General features: G+C 41.9%; 1 protein-coding gene across 2 annotated transcripts in view; it reads right to left on the minus strand.

Moving 5' to 3' along the window:
• The window catches only part of LOC115176538 (ceramide synthase 2), a 49,164-nt gene that overhangs the window by 4,180 nt on the left and 18,102 nt on the right, over positions 1–26,882 (minus strand). For both annotated transcript variants that reach the window (XM_029736582.1, XM_029736583.1), the window contains exons 3-10: positions 12,810–12,927; positions 12,145–12,263; positions 3,409–3,466; positions 2,920–2,970; positions 2,326–2,418; positions 1,520–1,648; positions 1,089–1,195; positions 724–877 (exon numbers count right to left, since the gene is read on the minus strand). In XM_029736582.1, coding sequence (XP_029592442.1) covers positions 724–877; positions 1,089–1,195; positions 1,520–1,648; positions 2,326–2,418; positions 2,920–2,970; positions 3,409–3,466; positions 12,145–12,263; positions 12,810–12,927 — 829 coding nt within the window. The remainder of the gene's footprint in view (positions 1–723; positions 878–1,088; positions 1,196–1,519; positions 1,649–2,325; positions 2,419–2,919; positions 2,971–3,408; positions 3,467–12,144; positions 12,264–12,809; positions 12,928–26,882) is intronic.

Raw genomic sequence — 26,882 nt, forward strand, 5'->3', positions numbered from 1 at the left:
TCCTCTCCCAGTGTCTCTCCTCCACCCACCCCTCCTCTCCCAGTCTCTCTCCTCCACCCACCCCTCCTCTCCCAGTCTCTCTCCTCCACCCACCCCTCCTCTCCCAGTCTCTCTCCTCCACCCACCCCTCCTCTCCCAGTCTCTCTATGTCTCTACATCTGTTTCCCACATATTAATTTCTCTCTCACATACAAGAAAAACAATAAAGATAGACTGTGTTGTGTGTTTAGTGTTGTCAGGATGCGTGTGCAGTGCTGTAATGGCTGTGTATGTAGTGTTGTCAGGATGTGTGTGTAGTGTTGTCTAGATGTGTGTGTAGTGTTGTCAGGATGTGTGTTCAGTGTTGTCAGGATGTGTGTTCAGTGTTGTCAGGATGAGTGTGTGTAGTGTTGTCAGGATGTGTGTGTGTGGTGTTGTCAGGGTGTGTATAGTGTTGTCAGGATGTGTGTGTGTGTAGTGTGTGTTGTCAGGGTGTGTGTGTAGTGTTGTCAGGGTGTGTATAGTGTTGTCAGGATGTGTATAGTGTTGTCAGGATGTGTGTGTGTGTAGTGTGTGTTGTCAGGGTGTGTGTGTAGTGTTGTCAGGGTGTGTATAGTGTTGTCAGGATGTGTGTGTGTGTAGTGTTGTCAGGGTGTGTGTAGTGTTATTAGGGTGTGTGTGTGTGTAGTGTTGTCAGAGGGTGTGCAGTATTGTCAGGGTGTGTGTACAGTGTTGTGTACATACATCGCTGCTCAGGAAGCGGACGGCCATACGCAGAATGAGGATGGCCCAGAAGATATGGAGACACTGTAGCACCATCATAAGGAAATTCAGGAAGTAGTATCCAAAGAACGGAGAGTACATAGTCATTGGATAAATGTACGTAGAATAAATTATGCTGAGAGAGAGAGGAGGGGGGGGGGGGGGCAAGAAGAGCGAATAACATCAGTAACAACCAATAGACAATTAACAGACATTTATGATGCTAATCAGAATGTGTTGTTAACGGACTTGCCTAGTTAAATAAAGGTTCCATAAATAAAACAATCAGAATGGGTGTGAGAGAGATAACATTGGTGTGTGGTGGGAGTGTTCAGGTGTCATCTCACTAGAAGGGGAAGATATAGAGTCTAGTGAAGATGAAGACGGCAGCGAAGAGGAAGAAGACGTAGTTACTGGTGTTTCTCCATCCAGCATAGATGAAAATCTTAGCGGACTGTCAGAGAGAGAGAAAGGTTGTTGTTGTTGTTAGAAAATAATTGTAATGTCATATTTCTTCCACCAGGTGACAGTACTAAATCTCTCCATCTCTCCACTTCTCCAATATCAGTAGTACTTTGTCCACTTCCTGGTTTATCAAATAAAATGGGATTTCCTTGTGGGTGATTCCCCTGTGGGCCTCACGTACAAACTACATGTGCTAACTGTATAACAGCAACTACTAAATCACCATAGTATTATTGTGTTTATTATCGTATCATGGCAGTGATATTATTATCATGTTATGTTGGAGACCCAGCTCTCCTGTAATTGGTTGTACCTCCAGTAAATAGTCGGAGGAGTCGTGCAGCAGCATGATGAGCGTGCCCGCTCTGATGTAGTTGACACACCAGGAGAAACTGATAAGGAAGATGGTGGCCATATGGTGAACCATCTGCTCCTTAAAGTCCTACAGAGAGGAAGGGAGGGAGAGAAGGAGGGAAAGAGAGACATGCAGGGAGGGAGAGAGAAGGTTAGAGTTTGTGTTTTGTTACCTTGATAACATTCTGATCCTTCACACACACACATGCACATGAGCGCACACACACACACTATAGTAAATCATGCCAGAGGGCCATCAGGTGACTTTAGCATGTACACACTGTCTGTACTGACCTGACCCTAGTGGAGTAGAGTCCACTGACAAACTCCCCTTTAACCTCCGGCTCCACACACACAAACACGTCATATCAGTCTAATGTCCACCTCCTGAAGTTGCCCCCTGGCCCTATACACACTGACATCAGTGTCATGACAGTAACCCCTGGTCGTCAGTACAGGGGCAACACCATGGCGACAGCAGGAGAGGGATCGGAAAGACTTGCTTACTGCTTTCAATGAATCACTTGTAGCTAACAGAGTGTGCAGGCTTGGTTAACCACTATCCCTGATCTTGTAAACTGCACTCCCCCATGTATGGAAGAATCTTCAGGTGATCTGCGTGCTGTAATTGATTGACTCTTAAAGTGAATAGGACTGTAAGTAAAGGGATTCTGTACCACCATTTTTAGTGCTTCATTTGTATACTGTATACTTGATTGTTACAAGCATAGTGTGTTTCGTAGAGCAGGCATGTTGCACACTTACTTTCCGTTTGACGTCTGACGCCACACTGAAGACTAGAGAGACGTAGAAACCCAGCTCTATCATATAGTACCAATACTGAGACGGCAGGAGAGTCTGGGGGAGAGATGAGAAATTGAGGGATGGAGAGAGAAATAGATGAGGGATGGAGGGAAATAGATGAGGGATGGAGAGAAATTGATGAGAGATGGAGGGATGGAGAGAAATAGATGAGGGATAGAGGGAAATAGATGAGAGATGGAGGGATGGAGAGAAATTGATGAGAGATGGAGGCATGGAGAGAGAAATAGATGAGGGATGGAGGGAAATTGATGAGGGATGGAGGGAAATTGATGAGGGAGGGAGGGATGGAGAGAAATTTATGAGAGATGAAGGGATAGGGAGAGAGATGGGATGGGGAGATTATAGGGGAGAGAGAGAGGATAGAAAGAGCAAGATAATATCAATAACATACATTGATACTTCCATAATATGCTTTCTGAACACAGTCAAACACTGGACATAACATGATAGGATTGATTATGATTTATGCCTTCCAATGACTTTCCTATGTTACAATGTATTAGTTACCACTCATCAATAACCAGAGGGACATACCAGAATAGGGAAGCCCTGCCACATCTCCTTAAAGTCATACAGCCAGGGTTTCTGAGAGAGGGAGAGAGAGTCATACATAAATCGGACAGTTCTAATTTCAGTCACAGAGAAATACAGCAATGAAACAGAAGAAGTGATAAATCATTTTCACACCCTCTTTCCCTCTATATATTAATGTGGCTTTATAATTCTCTTCCAGTGTCATTCGTAAGTTCTTTATTAATCATGTTATAAAAACATTAAATTGTATAACATTTGTATTGGATCCTCAGTTGTCCCTGATATAACCAGCACTGTTGTTGACAAGGCTTCTATTCTATCTTAGTATCCTGTAACACATTAATGCTGTCAGTGAACAAGCTCTGTTTCTCCTATCAATGGTTTAACTAGGATCTAAAGTTTAAACGATGAGTTATGACAGGGTGCAGGGAGATTAGCTTGGAGACAGGTGAGAGTTTTAAAGGTCAAAGGTGAAACAGCAGTACTCACGTCAATGAGGGCAGCCAGGCCAGCAATGAAAGCAAGAAGGTAAAAGGTGAATCTCCAACTGCAAGAGAACACACAAAATCATTGGACAACACACACACACAGACTTTATACTACAGTGCATTCAGAAAGTATTCAGACCCCTTGACTTTTTCCCATTTTGTTACGCTACAGCCTTATTCTAAAATTGATTAAATAGTTTTTTCCCCCTCATCAATCTACACACAATACCCCATAATGACAAAGCAAAAACAGCTTTTTAGATTTGTTTGCAAATGTATTAAAAATACAAAACTTAAGTATCATATTTACATAAGTATTCCGACCCCTTACTCAGTACTTTGTAAGTCGCTCTGGATAAGAGCGTCTGCTAAATGACTTAAATGTAAATGTACTTTGTTGAAGCACCTTTGGCAGCGATTATGGCCTCAAGTCTTCTTGGGTATTTTACTTTTTTTTAAAACATTTTAGTCATTTAGCAGACGCTCTTATCCAGAGCGACTTACAGTAGTGAATGCATACATTTCATACATTATTTTTTTCCCCCCGTACTGGTCCCCTGTGGGAATCGAACCCACAACCCTGGCGTTGCAAACACCATGCTCTACCAACTGAGCCACACGGGACCAGGTATGACCCTACAAGCTTGGCACAGCTGTATTTGGGAAGTTTCTCCCATTCTTCTCTGCAGATCCTCTCAAACCCTGTCAGGTTGGATGGGGAGCGTCGCTGACCAGCTCTTTTCACATTTCTCCAGAGATGTTCGATCAGGTTCAAGTCCAGGCTCTGGCTGGGCCACTCAAGGACATTCAGAGACTTGTCCCGAAGCCACTCCTGTGTTGTCTAGGCTGTGTGCTTAGAGTCATTGTCCTTTTGGAAGATGACCCTTCACCCCAGGCTGAGGTCCTGAGTAGGTTTTCATCAAGGATCTCTCTGTACTTTGCTCCGTTCATCTTTCCCTCATCTCCAAGTCCCTGCTGCTGAAAAACATTCCCACAGCATGATGCTGCCACCACCATGCTTCACCGTAGGGATGGTGCCAGGTTTCCTCCAGACGTGACACTTAGCATTCAGGCCAAATAGTTCAATCTTGGTTTCATCAGAACAGATAATTTTTTCCAAGCAGGGCTGTCATCTGACTTTTACTGAGGAGTGGCCACTCTACCATAAAGGCCTGATTGGTGGAGTGCTGCAGAGATGGTTCCCCGGGCCGTGGATGTCATTTATGGCAGCCCCCCGCATCTCTCTGATTCAGAGGGGTTAGGTTAAATGCGGAAGACACATTTCAGTTGAATGCATTCAGTTGTACAACTGACTAGGTATCTCCCTTTCTGGAAGGTTCTCCCATAGAGTGACCATCGGGTTCTTGGTCACCTCTCTGACCAAGGCCCTTCTCCCCTGATTGCTCAGTTTGGCCGGGCGGCCAGCTCTAGGAAGAGTCTTGCTGGTTCCAAACTTAGTTAATTTAAGAATGATGGAGGCCACTGTGTTCTTGGGGACCTTCAATGCTGCAGACATTTTTTGATACCCTTCCCAGATCTGTGCCCCGACACAATCCTGTCTCGGAGCTCTATGGACAATTCCTTCGACCTCATGGCTTGGTTTTTGCTCTGACATGCACTGTCAACTGTGGGACCTTATCTAGACAGGTGTGTGCCTTTCCAAATCATGTCCAATCAATACATTTAACCAAATGTGGACTCTAATCAACTTGTAGAAACATCAAGGATGATCAATGGAAAAAGGATGAACCAGAGCTCAATTTCAAATCTCATAACAAATGGCCTGAATACTTATGTAAATAAAGTATTTCAATTTTTTATTTTTAATACATTTGCACAAATTTCCAAAAACCTGTTTTCACTTTGTCATTATGGGGATTGTATGTAGATTGATGAGGGAAAAAATATATGTAATACATTTTAGAATAAGGCTGTAATGTAAAAAAAATGTGTCAATAGTGAAGGGGTCTGAATACTTTCTGAATGCACTGTATATGTACAGTAAAGAGAACATACACACATACACACATTCTGCTAAACTGTAGTGTAACAGTCCCTTGCAAACTTCCCAGCATACAATGGGAACAGTCATACAGTAGCCTCCCAGTTCAGTCCTGTCACACAGTACTGTACAACACAACACCCTGCTGACTACAGATAGAGACCTCCAGTACTGTACAACACAACAACCTGCTGACTACAGATAGAGACCTCCAGTACTGTACAACAACCTGCTGACTGCAGATAGAGACCTCCAGTACTGTACAACACAACAACCTGCTGACTACAGATAGAGACCTCCAGTACTGTACAACACAACAACCTGCTGACTACAGATAGAGACCTCCAGTACTGTACAACAACCTGCTGACTGCAGATAGAGACCTCCAGTGCTGTACAACACAACAACCTGCTGACTACAGATAGAGACCTCCAGTACTGTACAACACAACAACCTGCTGACTACAGATAGAGACCTCCAGTACTGTACAATACAACAACCTGCTGACTACAGATAGAGACCTCCAGTACTGTACAACACAACAACCTGCTGACTACAGATAGAGACCTCCAGTACTGTACAACAACCTGCTGACTACAGATAGAGACCTCCAGTACTGTACAACACAACAACCTGCTGACTACAGATAGAGACCTCCAGTACTGTACAACAACCTGCTGACTACAGATAGAGACCTCCAGTACTGTACAACACAACAACCTGCTGACTACAGATAGAGACCTCCAGTACTGTACAACAACCTGCTGACTACAGATAGAGACCTCCAGTACTGTACAACACAACAACGTGCTGACTACAGATAGAGACCTCCAGTACTGTACAACAACCTGCTGACTGCAGATAGAGACCTCCAGTACTGTACAACACAACAACCTGCTGACTACAGATAGAGACCTCCAGTACTATACAACACAACAACCTGCTGACTACAGATAGAGACCTCCAGTACTGTACAACACAACAACCTGCTGACTACAGATAGAGACCTCCAGTACTGTACAACACAACAACCTGCTGACTACAGATAGAGACCTCCAGTACTGTACAACAACCTGCTGACTGCAGATAGAGACCTCCAGTACTGTACAACACAACAACCTGCTGACTACAGATAGAGACCTCCAGTACTGTACAACACAACAACCTGCTGACTACAGATAGAGACCTCCAGTACTGTACAACACAACAACCTGCTGACTACAGATAGAGACCTCCAGTACTGTACAACACAACAACCTGCTGACTACAGATAGAGACCTCCAGTACTGTACAACACAACAACCTGCTGACTACAGATAGAGACCTCCAGTACTGTACAACACAACAACCTGCTGACTACAGATAGAGACGTCCAGTACTGTACAACACAACAACCTGCTGACTACAGATAGAGACCTCCAGTACTGTACAACACAACAACCTGCTGACTACAGATAGAGACGTCCAGTACTGTACAACAATCTGCTGACTGCAGATAGAGACCTCCAGTACTGTACAACACAACAACCTGCTGACTACAGATAGAGACGTCCAGTACTGTACAACACAACAACCTGCTGACTACAGATAGAGACCTCCAGTACTGTACAACACAACAACCTGCTGACTACAGATAGAGACCTCCAGTACTGTACAACAACCTGCTGACTACAGATAGAGACCTCCAGTACTGTACAACACAACAACCTGCTGACTACAGATAGAGACCTCCAGTACTGTACAACAACCTGCTGACTACAGATAGAGACCTCCAGTACTGTACAACACAACACCCTGCTGACTACAGATAGAGACCTCCAGTACTGTACAACACAACAACCTGCTGACTACAGATAGAGACCTCCAGTACTGTACAACACAACAACCTGCTGACTACAGATAGAGACCTCCAGTACTGTACAACACAACAACCTGCTGACTACAGATAGAGACCTCCAGTACTGTACAATACAACAACCTGCTGACTACAGATAGAGACCTCCAGTACTGTACAACACAACACCCTGCGGACTACAGATAGAGACCTCCAGTACTGTACAACACAACACCCTGCTGACTACAGATAGAGACCTCCAGTACTGTACAACACAAGAACCTGCTGACTACAGATAGAGACCTCCAGTACTGTACAACACAACAACCTGCTGACTACAGATAGAGACCTCCAGTACTGTACAACACAACAACCTGCTGACTACAGATAGAGACCTCCAGTACTGTACAACACAACAACCTGCTGACTACAGATAGAGACCTCCAGTACTGTACAACACAACAACCTGCTGACTACAGATAGAGACCTCCAGTACTGTACAACAACCTGCTGACTACAGATAGAGACGTCCAGTACTGTACAACACAACAACCTGCTGACTACAGATAGAGACCTCCAGTACTGTACAACAACCTGCTGACTACAGATAGAGACCTCCAGTACTGTACAACACAACAACCTGCTGACTACAGATAGAGACGTCCAGTACTGTACAACACAACAACCTGCTGACTACAGATGGAGACCTCCAGTACTGTACAACAACCTGCTGACTACAGATAGAGACCTCCAGTACTGTACAACACAACAACCTGCTGACTACAGATAGAGACCTCCAGTACTGTACAACACAACAACCTGCTGACTACAGATAGAGACCTCCAGTACTGTACAACAACCTGCTGACTACAGATAGAGACCTCCAGTACTGTACAACACAACAACCTGCTGACTACAGATGGAGACCTCCAGTACTGTACAACACAACAACCTGCTGACTACAGATAGAGACCTCCAGTACTGTACAACACAACAACCTGCTGACTACAGATAGAGACCTCCAGTACTGTACAACACAACAACCTGCTGACTACAGATAGAGACCTCCAGTACTGTACAACAACCTGCAGACTACAGATAGAGACCTCCAGTACTGTACAACAACCTGCTGACGACAGATAGAGACCTCCAGTACTGTACAACACAACAACCTGCTGACTACAGATAGAGACCTCCAGTACTGTACAACACAACAACCTGCTGACTGCAGATAGAGACCTCCAGTACTGTACAACACAACAACCTGCTGACTACAGATAGAGACCTCCAGTACTGTACAACAACCTGCTGACTACAGACGGAGACCTCCAGTACTGTATAACACAACAACCTGCTGACTACAGATAGAGACCTCCAGTACTGTACAACACAACAACCTGCTGACTGCAGATAGAGACCTCCAGTACTGTACAACACAACAACCTGCTGACTACAGATAGAGACCTCCAGTACTGTACAACAACCTGCAGACTACAGATAGAGACCTCCAGTACTGTACAACACAACAACCTGCTGACTACAGATAGAGACCTCCAGTACTGTACAACACAACAACCTGCTGACTGCAGATAGAGACCTCCAGTACTGTACAACACAACAACCTGCTGACTACAGATAGAGACCTCCAGTACTGTACAACACAACAACCTGCTGACTACAGATAGAGACCTCCAGTACTGTACAACACAACAACCTGCTGACTACAGATAGAGACCTCCAGTACTGTACAACACAACAACCTGCTGACTACAGATAGAGACCTCCAGTACTGTACAACACAACAACCTGCTGACTACAGATAGAGACCTCCAGTACTGTACAACACAACAACCTGCTGACTGCAGATAGAGACCTCCAGTACTGTACAACAACCTGCTGACTACAGATAGAGACCTCCAGTACTGTACAACACAACAACCTGCTGACTACAGATAGAGACCTCCAGTACTGAACAACACCTGCTGACTACAGATAGAGACCTCCAGTACTGTACAACACAACAACCTGCTGACTACAGATAGAGACCTCCAGTACTGTACAACACAACAACCTGCTGACTACAGATAGAGACCTCCAGTACTGTACAACACAACAACCTGCTGACTACAGATAGAGACCTCCAGTACTGTACAACACAACAACCTGCTGACTACAGATAGAGACCTCCAGTACTGTACAACACAACAACCTGCTGACTACAGATAGAGACCTCCAGTACTGTACAACACAACAACCTGCTGACTACAGATAGAGACCTCCAGTACTGTACAACACAACAACCTGCTGACTACAGATAGAGACCTCCAGTACTGTACAACACAACAACCTGCTGACTACAGATAGAGACCTCCAGTACTGTACAACACAACAACCTGCTGACTACAGATAGAGACCTCCAGTACTGTACAACACAACAACCTGCTGACTACAGATATATGAGGGGGTGAAAGAAAGGAAGACTGTCACGACTTCTGCCGAAGTCGATCCGTCTCCTTGTTCGTTCGGCGGTCGACGTCACCGGCCTTCTAGCCATCGCCAATACACTTTTCATTTTCCATTTGTTTTGTCTTTGTCTTACATACCTGGTTTCAATCCCCCAATTACCTGTTCATTATTTAACCCTCTGTTCTCCTATGTTTGTTTTGAGTGATTGTTTCTATGTAGGTTGGTCCGTTATTGTGGACTCTGTTTTTATATTGCATTTATTTATATGTTGAGTAAAATACGTTTATTTACTCTTATCTGCTGTCCTACTCCTATACACCAGCTACACATAGACCTCCTGACAAAGACATAGAGAGAAATAATACACTCAACAGGGGAATAAGGGAGAGAGAGATTAAGTGGAAGGAGAGAGAGAAGGCTGAGAGAGAGTAGGATACCGCAGTGTGAGAAACAGAGAGACAGTGAGACAAAGGGAGAGAGAGGGACAGTGAGGCTGTGTGAAGAGAAACACTAGACTGATTCAGGACAGGGATGTCGCAATACACACACAGTGACTCACACCATTAACAATGAACAACTCACACACAAACACACTGAACAGAGAATACCATCTCAATACAAATCACATCCATAATCTCATGAGAATCATCTGTGTGAATTTGACGATAATGACATAATGATATGATGGTGCCTCTAGTGATTGTGATATTAACTACAGGTTGTATCTACACTAGTGATTGTGATATTAACTACAGGTTGTATCTACACTAGTGATTGTGATATTAACTACAGGTTGTTATCGACACTAGTGATTGTGATATTAACTACAGGTTGTATCTACACTAGTGATTGTGATATTAACTACAGGTTGTTATCTACACTAGTGATTGTGATATTAACTACAGGTTGTTATCGACACTAGTGATTGTAATATTAACTACAGGTTGTTATCGACACTAGTGATTGTAATATTAACTACAGGTTGTTATCAACACTAGTGATTGTAATATTAACTACAGGTTGTATCTACACTAGTGATTGTGATATTAACTACAGGTTGTTATCGACACTAGTGATTGTGATATTAACTGCAGGTTGTTATCGACACTAGTGATTGTGATATTAACTACAGGTTGTTATCTACACTAGTGATTGTAATATTAACTACAGGTTGTTATCTACACTAGTGATTGTAATATTAACTACAGGTTGTTATCGACACTAGTGATTGTGATATTAACTACAGGTTGTTATCTACACTAGTGATTGTGATATTAACTACAGGCTGTATCTACACTAGTGATTGTGATATTAACTACAGGTTGTATCTACACTAGTGATTGTGATATTAACTACAGGTTGTTATCGACACTAGTGATTGTGATATTAACTACAAGTTGTATCTGCACTAGTGATTGTAATATTAACTACAGGTTGTATCTACACTAGTGATTGTAATATTAACTACAGGTTGTTATCTACACTAGTGATTGTGATATTAACTACAGGTTGTTATCTACACTAGTGATTGTGATATTAACTACAGGTTGTTATCTACACTAGTGATTGTAATATTAACTACAGGTTGTATCTACACTAGTGATTGTGATATTAACTACAGGTTGTATCTACACTAGTGATTGTGATATTAACTACAGGCTGTATCTACACTAGTGATTGTAATATTAACTACAGGTTGTTATCTACACTAGTGATTGTGATATTAACTACAGGTTGTATCTACACTAGTGATTGTGATATTAACTACAGGTTGTATCTACACTAGTGATTGTGATATTAACTACAGGTTGTTATCTACACTAGTGATTGTGATATTAACTACAGGTTGTTATCTACACTAGTGATTGTGATATTAATCTCAGTATTTGTGTAACACAGCCACTGTCTCATGTAGTGATCTCAGTATTAGTGTAACACAGCCACTATCTCAGTCCAATAACAATGACACACACTGTTGGGATATAAATTGATTCTGCTGATAGGGCCAAACTGTCTCCTGGGACTGGTGAGGGATGCGAGGGGCGGGCGGCGTATGTGTGTGTGTGTGTGTGTGTGTGTGTGTGTATGTGTGTGTGTGGCCCGGGGGGTAGGAGGAGCCTTGATAAAACCAGGCTGGAAATATAATGAGTGTCAGATATTCTGTAAATAGACTCATGCTTTAACACTCAGACGTGCTCACAGGCCAATGTCAGCAAGTGTGTGTGTCTGTGCATGTGGGTGTGTTGGTGAGAGATTTGCATTGAGCAGCTGTTTGTGAAGCTGTTGTGTTGTTACCTTGTTTTGTGCCTGTGTTCATGCATGTGTATGTGTGTGCATGTGTGGGAGTGTGTATGCATATGGGTATTTGTGCGTGTGCGTGCGCGTGTGTGTGTGTGTGTGTGTGTGTGTGTGTGTGTGTGTGTGTGTGTGTGTACCTGGCCTCTTTGAACTTCTTCTGTAGACTGGGTCGGTCCTGGTTCCTGCGTCTCCTGAACCATCTCTGCACCTGTCTCTCTGAACAACCTGTCTGCTTACACAGACTGTCTATAGAACTCTGTAGGAGGGAGGGAGAGCGGGGGATAGGGGGAGAGAGAAAGGGAGGGAGAGAGAGAGAGAAGGGTAGAAAGGGATACAGTTTAGCATAATGATTTGCGTGGTGCTGTATACAGATGTAGGATCTTAATTTGAGTTAGTTTCTGTGGTGCTGTATACAGATGTAGGATCTTCATTTGAGTCAGTTTGTGTGGTGCTGTATACAGATGTAGGATCTTAATTTGAGTCAGTTTGCTAAAGCAGGAAAATAATTCTGCAGCAACAGGATGTGTGAATTATTATATGGATTATAATTAGGGTTTGATACATTTTTTTGTTAGGGCAAATCAAGTCTGAAATGACAAACTTTAGAAGCCTTTTTAAAATTGAAATACACTACAAGTTTGCATTTCCTGCTGTGCAAAACTGTTTTTTCAACAAAAGACTGAACAAATTAAGATCTGTAGCAATTGTGTAGTGTTAATGTGTTCATGTGTGTGCGTGCGTACCTGTGTGGATGTGTCTCTGTGCTTGCGTGCATTGGTGTAGTCTTTTTTAGTTGTGTTACCTGTGAGGGGTTCTTGGTTGTGTTACAGTAGAATGACTCCAGTGTGGGGTTGTGTGACACTGTGAGCCGAACTTTCTCCTTCACCCCCATGACAGCAGCCAGTGGGGTGGCCACTAACCTGCACACACAGAGAGGGGGAGAGAGGGATGAGATGGGAGGAAGAGAGAGAGAGAGAGGGCATGGTATTGCTGGGCACAATTGTTCAGTTGATTGGAGCATGTGGGTTTGATATTATTATGAGGGAGGATGGAGAGGTATGAAGGAAGGGAGAGAAAGTGACAGAGAGAGTGGAGAGTGACAGAGAAAGGTTACGTCTTGATTGATTGCTATGGCTAAGCTAACAGACAACATACAGGTGGGTTCTAAAAATATGAGAGAAGAGGAGAAGAGAGGGAAGGAAAGGACACAGAGGAGAAGAGGAAGCAGAGATATGATCAGAGTGACTCAGTGAAAACAGACCGAGATTAAATTACAGATTGAAGGTAAAATAATGTAATTAAAGACTAGCGGAGGAGAGGGCAAGATGGACAGAGGGAAGAGGGAGAGAGGGAGGGAGGGAGAAAGAAAAAGGGTGGAGGGAGGGGGAGAGGGAGAGGCAAAGGAATATAAATATGTAGACAGATGGGGGAAAGAGAAGAGGTATAAACATGTAGACAGATGGGTGAAAGAGAAGAGGTATAAACATGTAGACAGATGGGTGAAAGAGAAGAGGTATAAACATGTAGACAGATGGGTGAAAGAGAAGAGGTATAAACATGTAGACAGATGGGGAAAGAGAAGAGGTATAAACATGTAGACAGATGGGGAAAGAGAAGAGGTATAAACATGTAGACAGATGGGTGAAAGAGAAGAGGTATAAACATGTAGACAGATGGGTGAAAGAGAAGAGGTATAAACATGTAGACAGATGGGGGAAAGAGAAGAGGTATAAACACATGTAGACAGATGGGTGAAAGAGAAGAGGTATAAACACATGTAGACAGATGGGGGAAAGAGACGAGGTATAAACATGTAGACAGATGGGTGAAAGAGAAGAGGTATAAACATGTAGACAGATGGGGGAAAGAGAAGAGGTATAAACACATGTAGACAGATGGGGGAAAGAGAAGAGGTATAAATATGTAGACAGATGGGGGAAAGAGAAGAGGTATAAACATGTAGACAGATGGGTGAAAGAGAAGAGGTATAAACATGTAGACAGATGGGGGAAAGAGAAGAGGTATAAACACATGTAGACAGATGGGGGAAAGAGAAGAGGTATAAACATGTAGACAGATGGGTGAAAGAGAAGAGGTATAAACATGTAGACAGATGGGGGAAAGAGAAGAGGTATAAACACATGTAGACAGATGGGGGAAAGAGAAGAGGTATAAACATGTAGACAGATGGGTGAAAGAGAAGAGGTATAAACATGTAGACAGATGGGTGAAAGAGAAGAGGTATAAACATGTAGACAGATGGGGAAAGAGAAGAGGTATAAACATGTAGACAGATGGGGGAAAGAGAAGAGGTATAAACATGTAGACAGATGGGTGAAAGAGAAGAGGTATAAACATGTAGACAGATGGGTGAAAGAGAAGAGGTATAAACATGTAGACAGATGGGGGAAAGAGAAGAGGTATAAACACATGTAGACAGATGGGTGAAAGAGAAGAGGTATAAACACATGTAGACAGATGGGGGAAAGAGAAGAGGTATAAACATGTAGACAGATGGGTGAAAGAGAAGAGGTATAAACATGTAGACAGATGGGGGAAAGAGAAGAGGTATAAACACATGTAGACAGATGGGGGAAAGAGAAGAGGTATAAATATGTAGACAGATGGGGGAAAGAGAAGAGGTATAAACATGTAGACAGATGGGTGAAAGAGAAGAGGTATAAACATGTAGACAGATGGGTGAAAGAGAAGAGGTATAAACATGTAGACAGATGGGGGAAAGAGAAGAGGTATAAACACATGTAGACAGATGGGTGAAAGAGAAGAGGTATAAACACATGTAGACAGATGGGGGAAAGAGAAGAGGTATAAACATGTAGACAGATGGGTGAAAGAGAAGAGGTATAAACATGTAGACAGATGGGGGAAAGAGAAGAGGTATAAACACATGTAGACAGATGGGGGAAAGAGAAGATGTATAAACATGTAGACAGATGGGGGAAAGAGAAGAGGTATAAACATGTAGACAGATGGGTGAAAGAGAAGAGGTATAAACATGAAGACAGATGGGGGAAAGAGAAGAGGTATAAACACATGTAGACAGATGGGGGAAAGAGAAGAGGTATAAACACATGTAGACAGATGGGGGAAAGAGAAGATGTATAAACATGTAGACAGATGGGGGGAAAGAGAAGAGGTATAAACATGTAGACAGATGGGGGAAAGAGAAGAGATATAAACACATGTAGACAGATGGGGAAAGAGAAGAGGTATAAACATGTAGACAGATGGGGAAAAGAGAAGAGGTATAAACACACGTAGACAGATGGGGGAAAGAGAAGAGGTATAAACACATGTAGACAGATGGGGGAAAGAGAAGAGGTATAAATATGTAGACAGATGGGGAAAGAGAAGAGAAATAAACATGTAGACAGATGGGTGAAAGGGAAGAGGTATAAACACATGTAGACAGATGGGGAAAGAGAAGAGGTATAAATATGTAGACAGATGGGGGAAAGAGAAGAGAAATAAACATGTAGACAGATGGGGGAAAGAGAAGAGGTATAAACACATGTAGACAGATGGGGGAAAGAGAAGAGGTATAAACACATGTAGACAGATGGGGAAAGAGAAGAGGTATAAACATGTAGACAGATGGGGGAAAGAGAAGAGGTATAAACACATGTAGACAGATGGGGGAAAGAAAAGAGGTATAAACATGTAGACAGATGGGGGAAAGAGAAGAGGTATAAACATGTAGACAGATGGGGGAAAGAGAAGAGGTATAAACATGTAGACAGATGGGGGAAAGAGAAGAGGTATAAACACATGTAGACAGATGGGTGAAAGAGAAGAGGTATAAACACATGTAGACAGATGGGTGAAAGAGAAGAGGTATAAACACATGTAGACAGATGGGGGAAAGAGAAGAGGTATAAACATGTAGACAGATGGGGGAAAGAGAAGAGGTATAAACACATGTAGACAGATGGGTGAAAGAGAAGAGGTATAAATATGTAGACAGATGGGAGGAAAGAGAAGAGGTATAAACATGTAGACAGATGGGGGAAAGAGAAGAGAAATAAACATGTAGACAGATGGGGGAAAGAGAAGAGGTATAAACATGTAGACAGATGGGGGGGAAGAGAAGAGGTATAAACATGTAGACAGATGGGGAAAGAGAAGAGGTATAAACACATGTAGACAGATGGGGGAAAGAGAAGAGGTATAAATATGTAGACAGATGGGGGGAAAGAGAAGAGGTATAAACATGTAGACAGATGGGGGAAAGAGAAGAGAAATAAACATGTAGACAGATGGGGGGAAAGAGAAGAGGTATAAACACATGTAGACAGATGGGGGAAAGAGAAGAGGTATAAACATGTAGACAGATGGGTGAAAGAGAAGAGGTATAAACACATGTAGACAGATGGGGAAAGAGAAGAGGTATAAACATGTAGACAGATGGGGAAAGAGAAGAGGTATAAACACATGTAGACAGATAGGGAAAGAGAAGAGGTATAAACATATGTAGACAGATGGGTGAAAGAGAAGAGGTATAAACACATGTAGACAGATGGGGGAAAGAGAAGATGTATAAATATGTAGACAGATGGGGGAAAGAGAAGAGGTATAAACACATAGACAGATGGGTGAAAGAGAAGAGGTATAAACATGTAGACAGATGGGGGAAAGAGAAGAGGTATAAACACATGTAGACAGATGGGGGAAAGAGAAGAGGTATAAATATGTAGACAGATGGGGGAAAGAGAAGAGAAATAAACATGTAGACAGATGGGGGAAAGAGAAGAGGTATAAACACATGTAGACAGATGGGGGAAAGAGAAGAGGTATAAACACATGTAGACAGATGGGGAAAGAGAAGAGGTATAAACACATGTAGACAGATGGGGGAAAGAGAAGAGGTATAAACACGTAGACAGATGGGGAAAGAGAAGATGTATAAATATGTAGACAGATGGGGAAAGAGAAGAGGTATAAACACGTAGACAGATGGGGGAAAGAGAAGATGTATAAATATGTAGACAGATGGGGGAAAGAGAAGAGGTATAAACACATAGACAGATGGGTGAAAGAGAAGAGGTATAAACATGTAGACAGATGGGTGAAAGAGAAGAGGTATAAACACGTAGACAGATGGGGGAAAGAGAAGAGGTATAAACATGTAGACAGATGGGTGAAAGAGAAGAGGTATAAACACATGTAGACAGATGGGGAAAGAGAAGAGGTATAAACATGTAGACAGATGGGGGAAAGAGAAGAGGTATAAACATGTAGACAGATGGGTGAAAGAGAAGAGGTATAAACACGTAGACAGATGGGGGAAAGAGAAGAGGTATAAACACATGTAGACAGATGGGGGAAAGAGAAGAGGTATAAATATGTAGACAGATGGGGGAAAGAGAAGAGAAATAAACATGTAGACAGATGGGGGAAAGAGAAGAGGTATAAACACATGTAGACAGATGGGGGAAAGAGAAAAGGTATAAACACATGTAGACAGATGGGGGAAAGAGAAAAGGTATAAACACATGTAGACAGATGGGGGAAAGAGAAGAGGTATAAACACATGTAGACAGATGGGGGGAAAGAGAAGAGGTATAAACATGTAGACAGATGGGGGAAGAGAGGTATAAACATGTAGACAGATGGGGGAAAGAGAAGAGAAATAAACATGTAGACAGATGGGGGGAAAGAGAAGAGGTATAAACACATGTAGACAGATGGGGGAAAGAGAAGAGGTATAAACATGTAGACAGATGGGTGAAAGAGAAGAGGTATAAACACATGTAGACAGATGGGGAAAGAGAAGAGGTATAAACATGTAGACAGATGGGGAAAGAGAAGAGGTATAAACATGTAGACAGATGGGGGAAAGAGAAGAGGTATAAACACATGTAGACAGATGGGGGAAAGAGAAGAGGTATAAACACATGTAGACAGATGGGGGAAAGAGAAGAGGTATAAATATGTAGACAGATGGGGAAAAGAGAAGAGGTATAAACACATAGACAGATGGGGGAAAGAGAAGAGGTATAAACACGTAGACAGATGGGGAAAGAGAAGATGTATAAATATGTAGACAGATGGGGAAAGAGAAGAGGTATAAACACGTAGACAGATGGGGGAAAGAGAAGATGTATAAATATGTAGACAGATGGGGAAAGAGAAGAGGTATAAACACGTAGACAGATGGGTGAAAGAGAAGAGGTATAAACATGTAGACAGATGGGGGAAAGAGAAGAGGTATAAACACATGTAGACAGATGGGGGAAAGAGAAGAGGTATAAACACATGTAGACAGATGGGGAAAGAGAAGAGGTATAAACACATGTAGACAGATGGGGGAAAGAGAAGAGGTATAAACACGTAGACAGATGGGGGAAAGAGAAGAGGTATAAACACATGTAGACAGATGGGGGAAAGAGAAGAGGTATAAACACATAGACAGATGGGTGAAAGAGAAGAGGTATAAACACGTAGACAGATGGGGGAAAGAGAAGAGGTATAAACATGTAGACAGATGGGTGAAAGAGAAGAGGTATAAACACATGTAGACAGATGGGTGAAAGAGAAGATGTATAAACACATGTAGACAGATGGGGAAAGAGAAGAGGTATAAACATGTAGACAGATGGGTGAAAGAGAAGAGGTATAAACACATGTAGACAGATGGGGGAAAGAGAAGAGGTATAAACACATGTAGACAGATGGGGAAAAGAGAAGAGGTATAAACACATGTAGACAGATGGGGGAAAGAGAAGAGGTATAAATATGTAGACAGATGGGGGAAAGAGAAGAGGTATAAATATGTAGACAGATGGGGGAAAGAGAAGAGGTATAAATTGGTAGACAGATGGGGGAAAGAGAAGAGGTATAAACATGTAGACAGATGGGTGAAAGAGAAGAGGTATAAACACATGTAGACAGATGGGGGAAAGAGAAGAGGTATAAACATGTAGACAGATGGGGGGAAAGAGAAGAGGTATAAACAAGTAGACAGATGGGTGAAAGAGAAGAGGTATAAACATGTAGACAGATGGGTGAAAGAGAAGAGGTATAAACATGTAGACAGATGGGTGAAAGAGAAGAGGTATAAACATGTAGACAGATGGGGGAAAGAGAAGAGGTATAAACACATGTAGACAGATGGGTGAAAGAGAATAGGTATAAACATGTAGACAGATGGGGAAAGAGAATAGGTATAAACACATAGACAGATGGGTGAAAGAGAAGAGGTATAAACACACGTAGACAGATGGGTAAAAGAGAAGAGGTATAAACACATGTAGACAGATGGGGGAAAGAGAAGAGGTATAAATATGTAGACAGATGGGTGAAAGAGAAGAGGTATAAACACATGTAGACAGATGGGGGAAAGAGAAGAGGTATAAACACATGTAGACAGATGGGGAAAGAGAAGAGGTATAAACACACGTAGACAGATGGGGAAAGAGAAGAGGTATAAACACATGTAGACAGATGGGGGAAAGAGAAGAGGTTTAAACTCATGTAGACAGATGGGGGGAAGAGAAGAGGTATAAACACATGTAGACAGATGGGGAAAAGAGAAGAGGTATAAACACGTAGACAGATGGGGAAAGAGAAGAGGTATAAACATGTAGACAGATGGGGAAAGAGAAGAGGTATAAACACGTAGACAGATGGGGGGGAAAGAGAAGAGGTATAAACATGTAGACAGATGGGGTAAAGAGAAGAGGTATAAACACATGTAGACAGATGGGGAAAGAGAAGAGGTATAAACACATGTAGACAGATGGGGGAAAGAGAAGAGGTATAAACATGTAGACAGATGGGGGAAAGAGAAGAGGTATAAACACATGTAGACAGATGGGGAAAGAGAAGAGGTATAAACACGTAGACAGATGGGGAAAGAGAAGAGGTATAAACATGTAGACAGATGGGGAAAGAGAAGAGGTATAAACACATGTAGACAGATGGGGGAAAGAGAAGAGGTATAAACACGTAGACAGATGGGTGAAAGAGAAGAGGTATAAACACATGTAGACAGATGGGGGAAAGAGAAGAGGTATAAACATGTAGACAGATGGGGGGAAAGAGAAGAGGTATAAACAAGTAGACAGATGGGTGAAAGAGAAGAGGTATAAACATGTAGACAGATGGGTGAAAGAGAAGAGGTATAAACATGTAGACAGATGGGTGAAAGAGAAGAGGTATAAACATGTAGACAGATGGGGGAAAGAGAAGAGGTATAAACACATGTAGACAGATGGGTGAAAGAGAATAGGTATAAACATGTAGACAGATGGGGAAAGAGAATAGGTATAAACACATAGACAGATGGGTGAAAGAGAAGAGGTATAAACACACGTAGACAGATGGGTGAAAGAGAAGAGGTATAAACACACGTAGACAGATGGGTAAAAGAGAAGAGGTATAAACACATGTAGACAGATGGGGGAAAGAGAAGAGGTATAAATATGTAGACAGATGGGTGAAAGAGAAGAGGTATAAACACATGTAGACAGATGGGGGAAAGAGAAGAGGTATAAACACATGTAGACAGATGGGGAAAGAGAAGAGGTATAAACACACGTAGACAGATGGGGAAAGAGAAGAGGTATAAACACATGTAGACAGATGGGGGGAAGAGAAGAGGTATAAACACATGTAGACAGATGGGGAAAAGAGAAGAGGTATAAACACGTAGACAGATGGGGAAAGAGAAGAGGTATAAACATGTAGACAGATGGGGAAAGAGAAGAGGTATAAACACGTAGACAGATGGGTGAAAGAGAAGAGGTATAAACATGTAGACAGATGGGGGAAAGAAAAGAGGTATAAACACGTAGACAGATGGGGGGGGAAAGAGAAGAGGTATAAACATGTAGACAGATGGGGTAAAGAGAAGAGGTATAAACACATGTAGACAGATGGGGAAAGAGAAGAGGTATAAACACATGTAGACAGATGGGGGAAAGAGAAGAGGTATAAACACATGTAGACAGATGGGGGAAAGAGAAGAGGTATAAACACATGTAGACAGATGGGGGAAAGAGAAGAGAAATAAACATGTAGACAGATGGGGGAAAGAGAAGAGGTATAAACACATGTAGACAGATGGGGGAAAGAGAAGAGGTATAAACACATGTAGACAGATGGGGGAAAGAGAAGAGGTATAAACATGTAGACAGATGGGTGAAAGAGAAGAGGTATAAACACATGTAGACAGATGGGGAAAGAGAAGAGGTATAAACATGTAGACAGAAGGGGAAAGAGAAGAGGTATAAACATGTAGACAGATGGGGGAAAGAGAAGAGGTGTAAACACATGTAGACAGATGGGGGAAAGAGAAGAGGTATAAACACATGTAGACAGATGGGGAAAAGAGAAGAGGTATAAACACATGTAGACAGATGGGGGAAAGAGAAGAGGTATAAATATGTAGACAGATGGGGGAAAGAGAAGAGGTATAAACATGTAGACAGATGGGTGAAAGAGAAGAGGTATAAACACATGTAGACAGATGGGGGAAAGAGAAGAGGTTTAAATATGTAGACAGATGGGTGAAAGAGAAGAGGTATAAACATGTAGACAGATGGGGAAAAGAGAAGAGGTATAAACATGTAGACAGATGGGGAAAGAGAAGAGGTATAAACACATGTAGACAGATGGGGGAAAGAGAAGAGAAATAAACATGTAGACAGATGGGGGGAAAGAGAAGAGGTATAAACACATGTAGACAGATGGGGAAAGAGAAGAGGTATAAACACATAGACAGATGGGGAAAGAGAAGAGGTATAAACATGTAGACAGATGGGGAAAGAGAAGAGGTATAAACACATAGACAGATGGGGAAAGAGAAGAGGTATAAACACATGTAGACAGATGGGGAAAGAGAAGAGGTATAAACATGTAGACAGATGGGTGAAAGAGAAGAGGTATAAACACATGTAGACAGATGGGGGAAAGAGAAGAGGTATAAACACATGTAGACAGATGGGGGAAAGAGAAGAGGTATAAACATGTAGACAGATGGGTGAAAGAGAAGAGGTATAAACACATGTAGACAGATGGGGGAAAGAGAAGAGGTATAAACATGTAGACAGATGGGGGGAAAGAGAAGAGGTATAAACAAGTAGACAGATGGGTGAAAGAGAAGAGGTATAAACATGTAGACAGATGGGTGAAAGAGAAGAGGTATAAACATGTAGACAGATGGGTGAAAGAGAAGAGGTATAAACATGTAGACAGATGGGGGAAAGAGAAGAGGTATAAACACATGTAGACAGATGGGTGAAAGAGAATAGGTATAAACATGTAGACAGATGGGGAAAGAGAATAGGTATAAACACATAGACCGATGGGTGAAAGAGAAGAGGTATAAACACACGTAGACAGATGGGTGAAAGAGAAGAGGTATAAACACACGTAGACAGATGGGTAAAAGAGAAGAGGTATAAACACATGTAGACAGATGGGGGGAAAGAGAAGAGGTATAAACACATGTAGACAGATGGGGGAAAGAGAAGAGGTATAAATATGTAGACAGATGGGTGAAAGAGAAGAGGTATAAACACATGTAGACAGATGGGGGGAAAGAGAAGAGGTATAAACACATGTAGACAGATGGGGAAAGAGAAGAGGTATAAACACACGTAGACAGATGGGGAAAGAGAAGAGGTATAAACACATGTAGACAGATGGGGGAAAGAGAAGAGGTATAAACACATAGACAGATGGGTGAAAGAGAAGAGGTATAAACATGTAGACAGATGGGTGAAAGAGAAGAGGTATAAACACATGTAGACAGATGGGTGAAAGAGAAGAGGTATAAACACATGTAGACAGATGGGGAAAGAGAAGAGGTATAAACACATGTAGACAGATGGGGAAAGAGAAGAGGTATAAACATGTAGACAGATGGGGAAAGAGAAGAGGTATAAATATGTAGACAGATGGGGGAAAGAGAAGAGGTATAAATATGTAGACAGATGGGGGAAAGAGAAGAGGTATAAATTGGTAGACAGATGGGGGAAAGAGAAGAGGTATAAACACATGTAGACAGATGGGGGAAAGAGAAGAGGTATAAACACATGTAGACAGATGGGGGGAAAGAGAAGAGGTATAAACATGTAGACAGATGGGGGAAAGAGAAGAGGTATAAACATGTAGACAGATGGGGGAAAGAGAAGAGGTATAAACATGTAGACAGATGGGGGAAAGAGAAGAGGTATAAACACATGTAGACAGATGGGGAAAGAGAAGAGGTATAAACATGTAGACAGATGGGGGAAAGAGAAGAGGTATAAACACATGTAGACAGATGGGGAAAGAGAAGAGGTATAAACATGTAGACAGATGGGTGAAAGAGAAGAGGTATAAACATGTAGACAGATGGGTGAAAGAGAAGAGGTATAAACATGTAGACAGATGGGGGAAAGAGAAGAGGTATAAACACATGTAGACAGATGGGTGAAAGAGAAGAGGTATAAACACGTAGACAGATGGGTGAAAGAGAAGAGGTATAAACACATGTAGACAGATGGGGAAAAGAGAAGAGGTATAAACACATTGTTGGATTCTGGGAATATGAAAATATACTTATTCATGTCACTGATGGAGTGCTAAGGGTTAGAGGGTCTACACCAGAAGTTAAGGGTTATAGGAGGAAGGTATATAGTGTGTGCAACTAAGCTTGGAATGTGTTGAGTACAGGGAAGCGATTACATTTGGCAGGTATTGTTGAGGAGAGACGGGTGGAGATCTTAGAAACTAACACTGTCACTGTGGGAGAGAGAGTAATGTATAATGTTTACATTATGTCAGGATATATCACTGAGGGAGACAGGGTAATGTATAACGTTTACATTATGTCAGGATATGTCACTGTGGGAGAGAGAGTAATGTATAATGTTTACATTATGTCAGGATATGTCACTGTGGGAGAGAGAGTAATGTATAACGTTTACATTATGTCAGGATATGTCACTGTGGGAGAGAGAGTAATGTATAATGTTTACATTATGTCAGGATATGTCACTGTGGGAGAGAGAGTAATGTATAATGTTTACATTATGTCAGGATATGTCACTGTGGGAGAGAGAGTAATGTATAACGTTTACATTATGTCAGGATATGTCACTGTGGGAGAGAGAGTAATGTATAATGTTTACATTATGTCAGGATATGTCACTGTGGGAGAGAGAGTAATGTATAATGTTTACATTATGTCAGGATATGTCACTGAGGGAGACAGGGTAATGTATAATGTTTACATTATGTCAGGATATGTCACTGTGGGAGAGAGAGTAATGTATAATGTTTACATTATGTCAGGATATGTCACTGTGGTAGAGAGTAATGTATAATGTTTACATTATGTCAGGATATGTCACTGAGGGAGAGAGGGTAATGTATAACGTTTACATTATGTCATGATATGTTATTGTTAGACATCAGGGATCCTCTGGGAGGAGAAGAGACAGCCTGGTATCAATAACTATGACAACCTTGAGTTGGGGAGGAGTGAGCACTTTGGGGTAGAGGTCAGGTTAGATGAAGTGAGGAAGAACAGATATCACTAAGGTTCTGTCTAGCAACAGAGCTGCATTGGCTGTTCAGTTGTGGAGTAGGAGACTCAGCCTAGGAGAAAGGGTTAAATATTAGTGCTTGTGTGAAATGTTTTTTGTCTGAATTACAGCTTTGGGAAGAATGGTTAAGCTTCTCTAGTGTCTGAGTTATTTACTCAAAATTAGAACCTAACAACATGTTGACAGATGGGGGAAAGAGAAGAGGTATAAACACATGTAGACAGATGGGTGAAAGAAGGGAGGTATAAACACATGTAGACAGATGGGTGAAAGAGAAGAGGTATAAACATGTAGACAGATGGGTGAAAGAGAAGAGGTATAAACACATGTAGACAGATGGGTGAAAGAGAAGAGGTATAAACACGTAGACAGATGGGTGAAAGAGAAGAGGTATAAACATGTAGACAGATGGGGGAAAGAGAAGAGGTATAAACATGTAGACAGATGGGGGAAAGAGAAGAGGTATAAACACGTAGACAGATGGGTGAAAGAGAAGAGGTATAAACATGTAGACAGATGGGGGAAAGAGAAGAGGTATAAACACGTAGACAGATGGGGGAAAGAGAAGAGGTATAAACACGTAGACAGATGGGGAAAGAGAAGAGGTATAAACATGTAGACAGATGGGTGAAAGAGAAGAGGTATAAACATGTAGACAGATGGGTGAAAGAGAAGAGGTATAAACATGTAGACAGATGGGGGAAAGAGAAGAGGTATAAACACATGTAGACAGATGGGGAAAGAGAAGAGGTATAAACACATGTAGACAGATGGGGAAAGAGAAGAGGTATAAACACATGTAGACAGATGGGGGAAAGAGAAGAGGTATAAATATGTAGACAGATGGGTGAAAGAGAAGAGGTATAAACACACGTAGACAGATGGGGGAAAGAGAAGAGGTATAAACACATGTAGACAGATGGGGAAAGAGAAGAGGTATAAACATGTAGACAGATGGGGGAAAGAGAAGAGGTATAAACACATGTAGACAGATGGGGGAAAGAGAAGAGGTATAAATATGTAGACAGATGGGGGGAAAGAGAAGAGGTATAAACATGTAGACAGATGGGGGAAAGAGAAGAGGTATAAACACATGTAGACAGATGGGTGAAAGAGAAGAGGTTTAAACACATGTAGACAGATGGGGGAAAGAGAAGAGGTATAAACACATGTAGACAGATGGGTGAAAGGGAAGAGGTATAAACACATGTAGACAGATGGGTGAAAGAGAAGAGGTATAAACACGTAGACAGATGGGGGAAAGAGAAGAGGTATAAACACTTGTAGACAGATGGGTGAAAGAGAAGAGGTATAAACACGTAGACAGATGGGTGAAAGAGAAGAGGTATAAACACATGTAGACAGATGGGGAAAAGAGAAGAGGTATAAACACATTGTTGGATTCTGGGAATATGAAAATATACTTATTCATGTCACTGATGGAGTGCTAAGGGTTAGAGGGTCTACACCAGAAGTTAAGGGTTATAGGAGGAAGTTATATAGTGTGTGCAACTAAGCTTGGAATGTGTTGAGTACAGGGAAGCGATTACATTTGGCAGGTATTGTTGAGGAGAGACGGGTGGAGATCTTAGAAACTAACACTGTCACTGTGGGAGAGAGAGTAATGTATAATGTTTACATTATGTCAGGATATATCACTGAGGGAGACAGGGTAATGTATAACGTTTACATTATGTCAGGATATGTCACTGTGGGAGAGAGAGTAATGTATAATGTTTACATTATGTCAGGATATGTCACTGTGGGAGAGAGAGTAATGTATAACGTTTACATTATGTCAGGATATGTCACTGTGGGAGAGAGAGTAATGTATAATGTTTACATTATGTCAGGATATGTCACTGTGGGAGAGAGAGTAATGTATAATGTTTACATTATGTCAGGATATGTCACTGAGGGAGACAGGGTAATGTATAATGTTTACATTATGTCAGGATATGTCACTGTGGGAGAGAGAGTAATGTATAATGTTTACATTATGTCAGGATATGTCACTGTGGTAGAGAGAGTAATGTATAATGTTTACATTATGTCAGGATATGTCACTGAGGGAGAGAGGGTAATGTATAACGTTTACATTATGTCATGATATGTTATTGTTAGACATCAGGGATCCTCTGGGAGGAGAAGAGACAGCCTGGTATCAATAACTATGACAACCTTGAGTTGGGGAGGAGTGAGCACTTTGGGGTAGAGGTCAGGTTAGATGAAGTGAGGAAGAACAGATATCACTAAGGTTCTGTCTAGCAACAGAGCTGCATTGGCTGTTCAGTTGTGGAGTAGGAGACTCAGCCTAG

Source organism: Salmo trutta, chromosome 37 (genome assembly GCF_901001165.1).
Source record: "Salmo trutta chromosome 37, fSalTru1.1, whole genome shotgun sequence".
NCBI lineage: Eukaryota > Metazoa > Chordata > Actinopteri > Salmoniformes > Salmonidae > Salmo > Salmo trutta.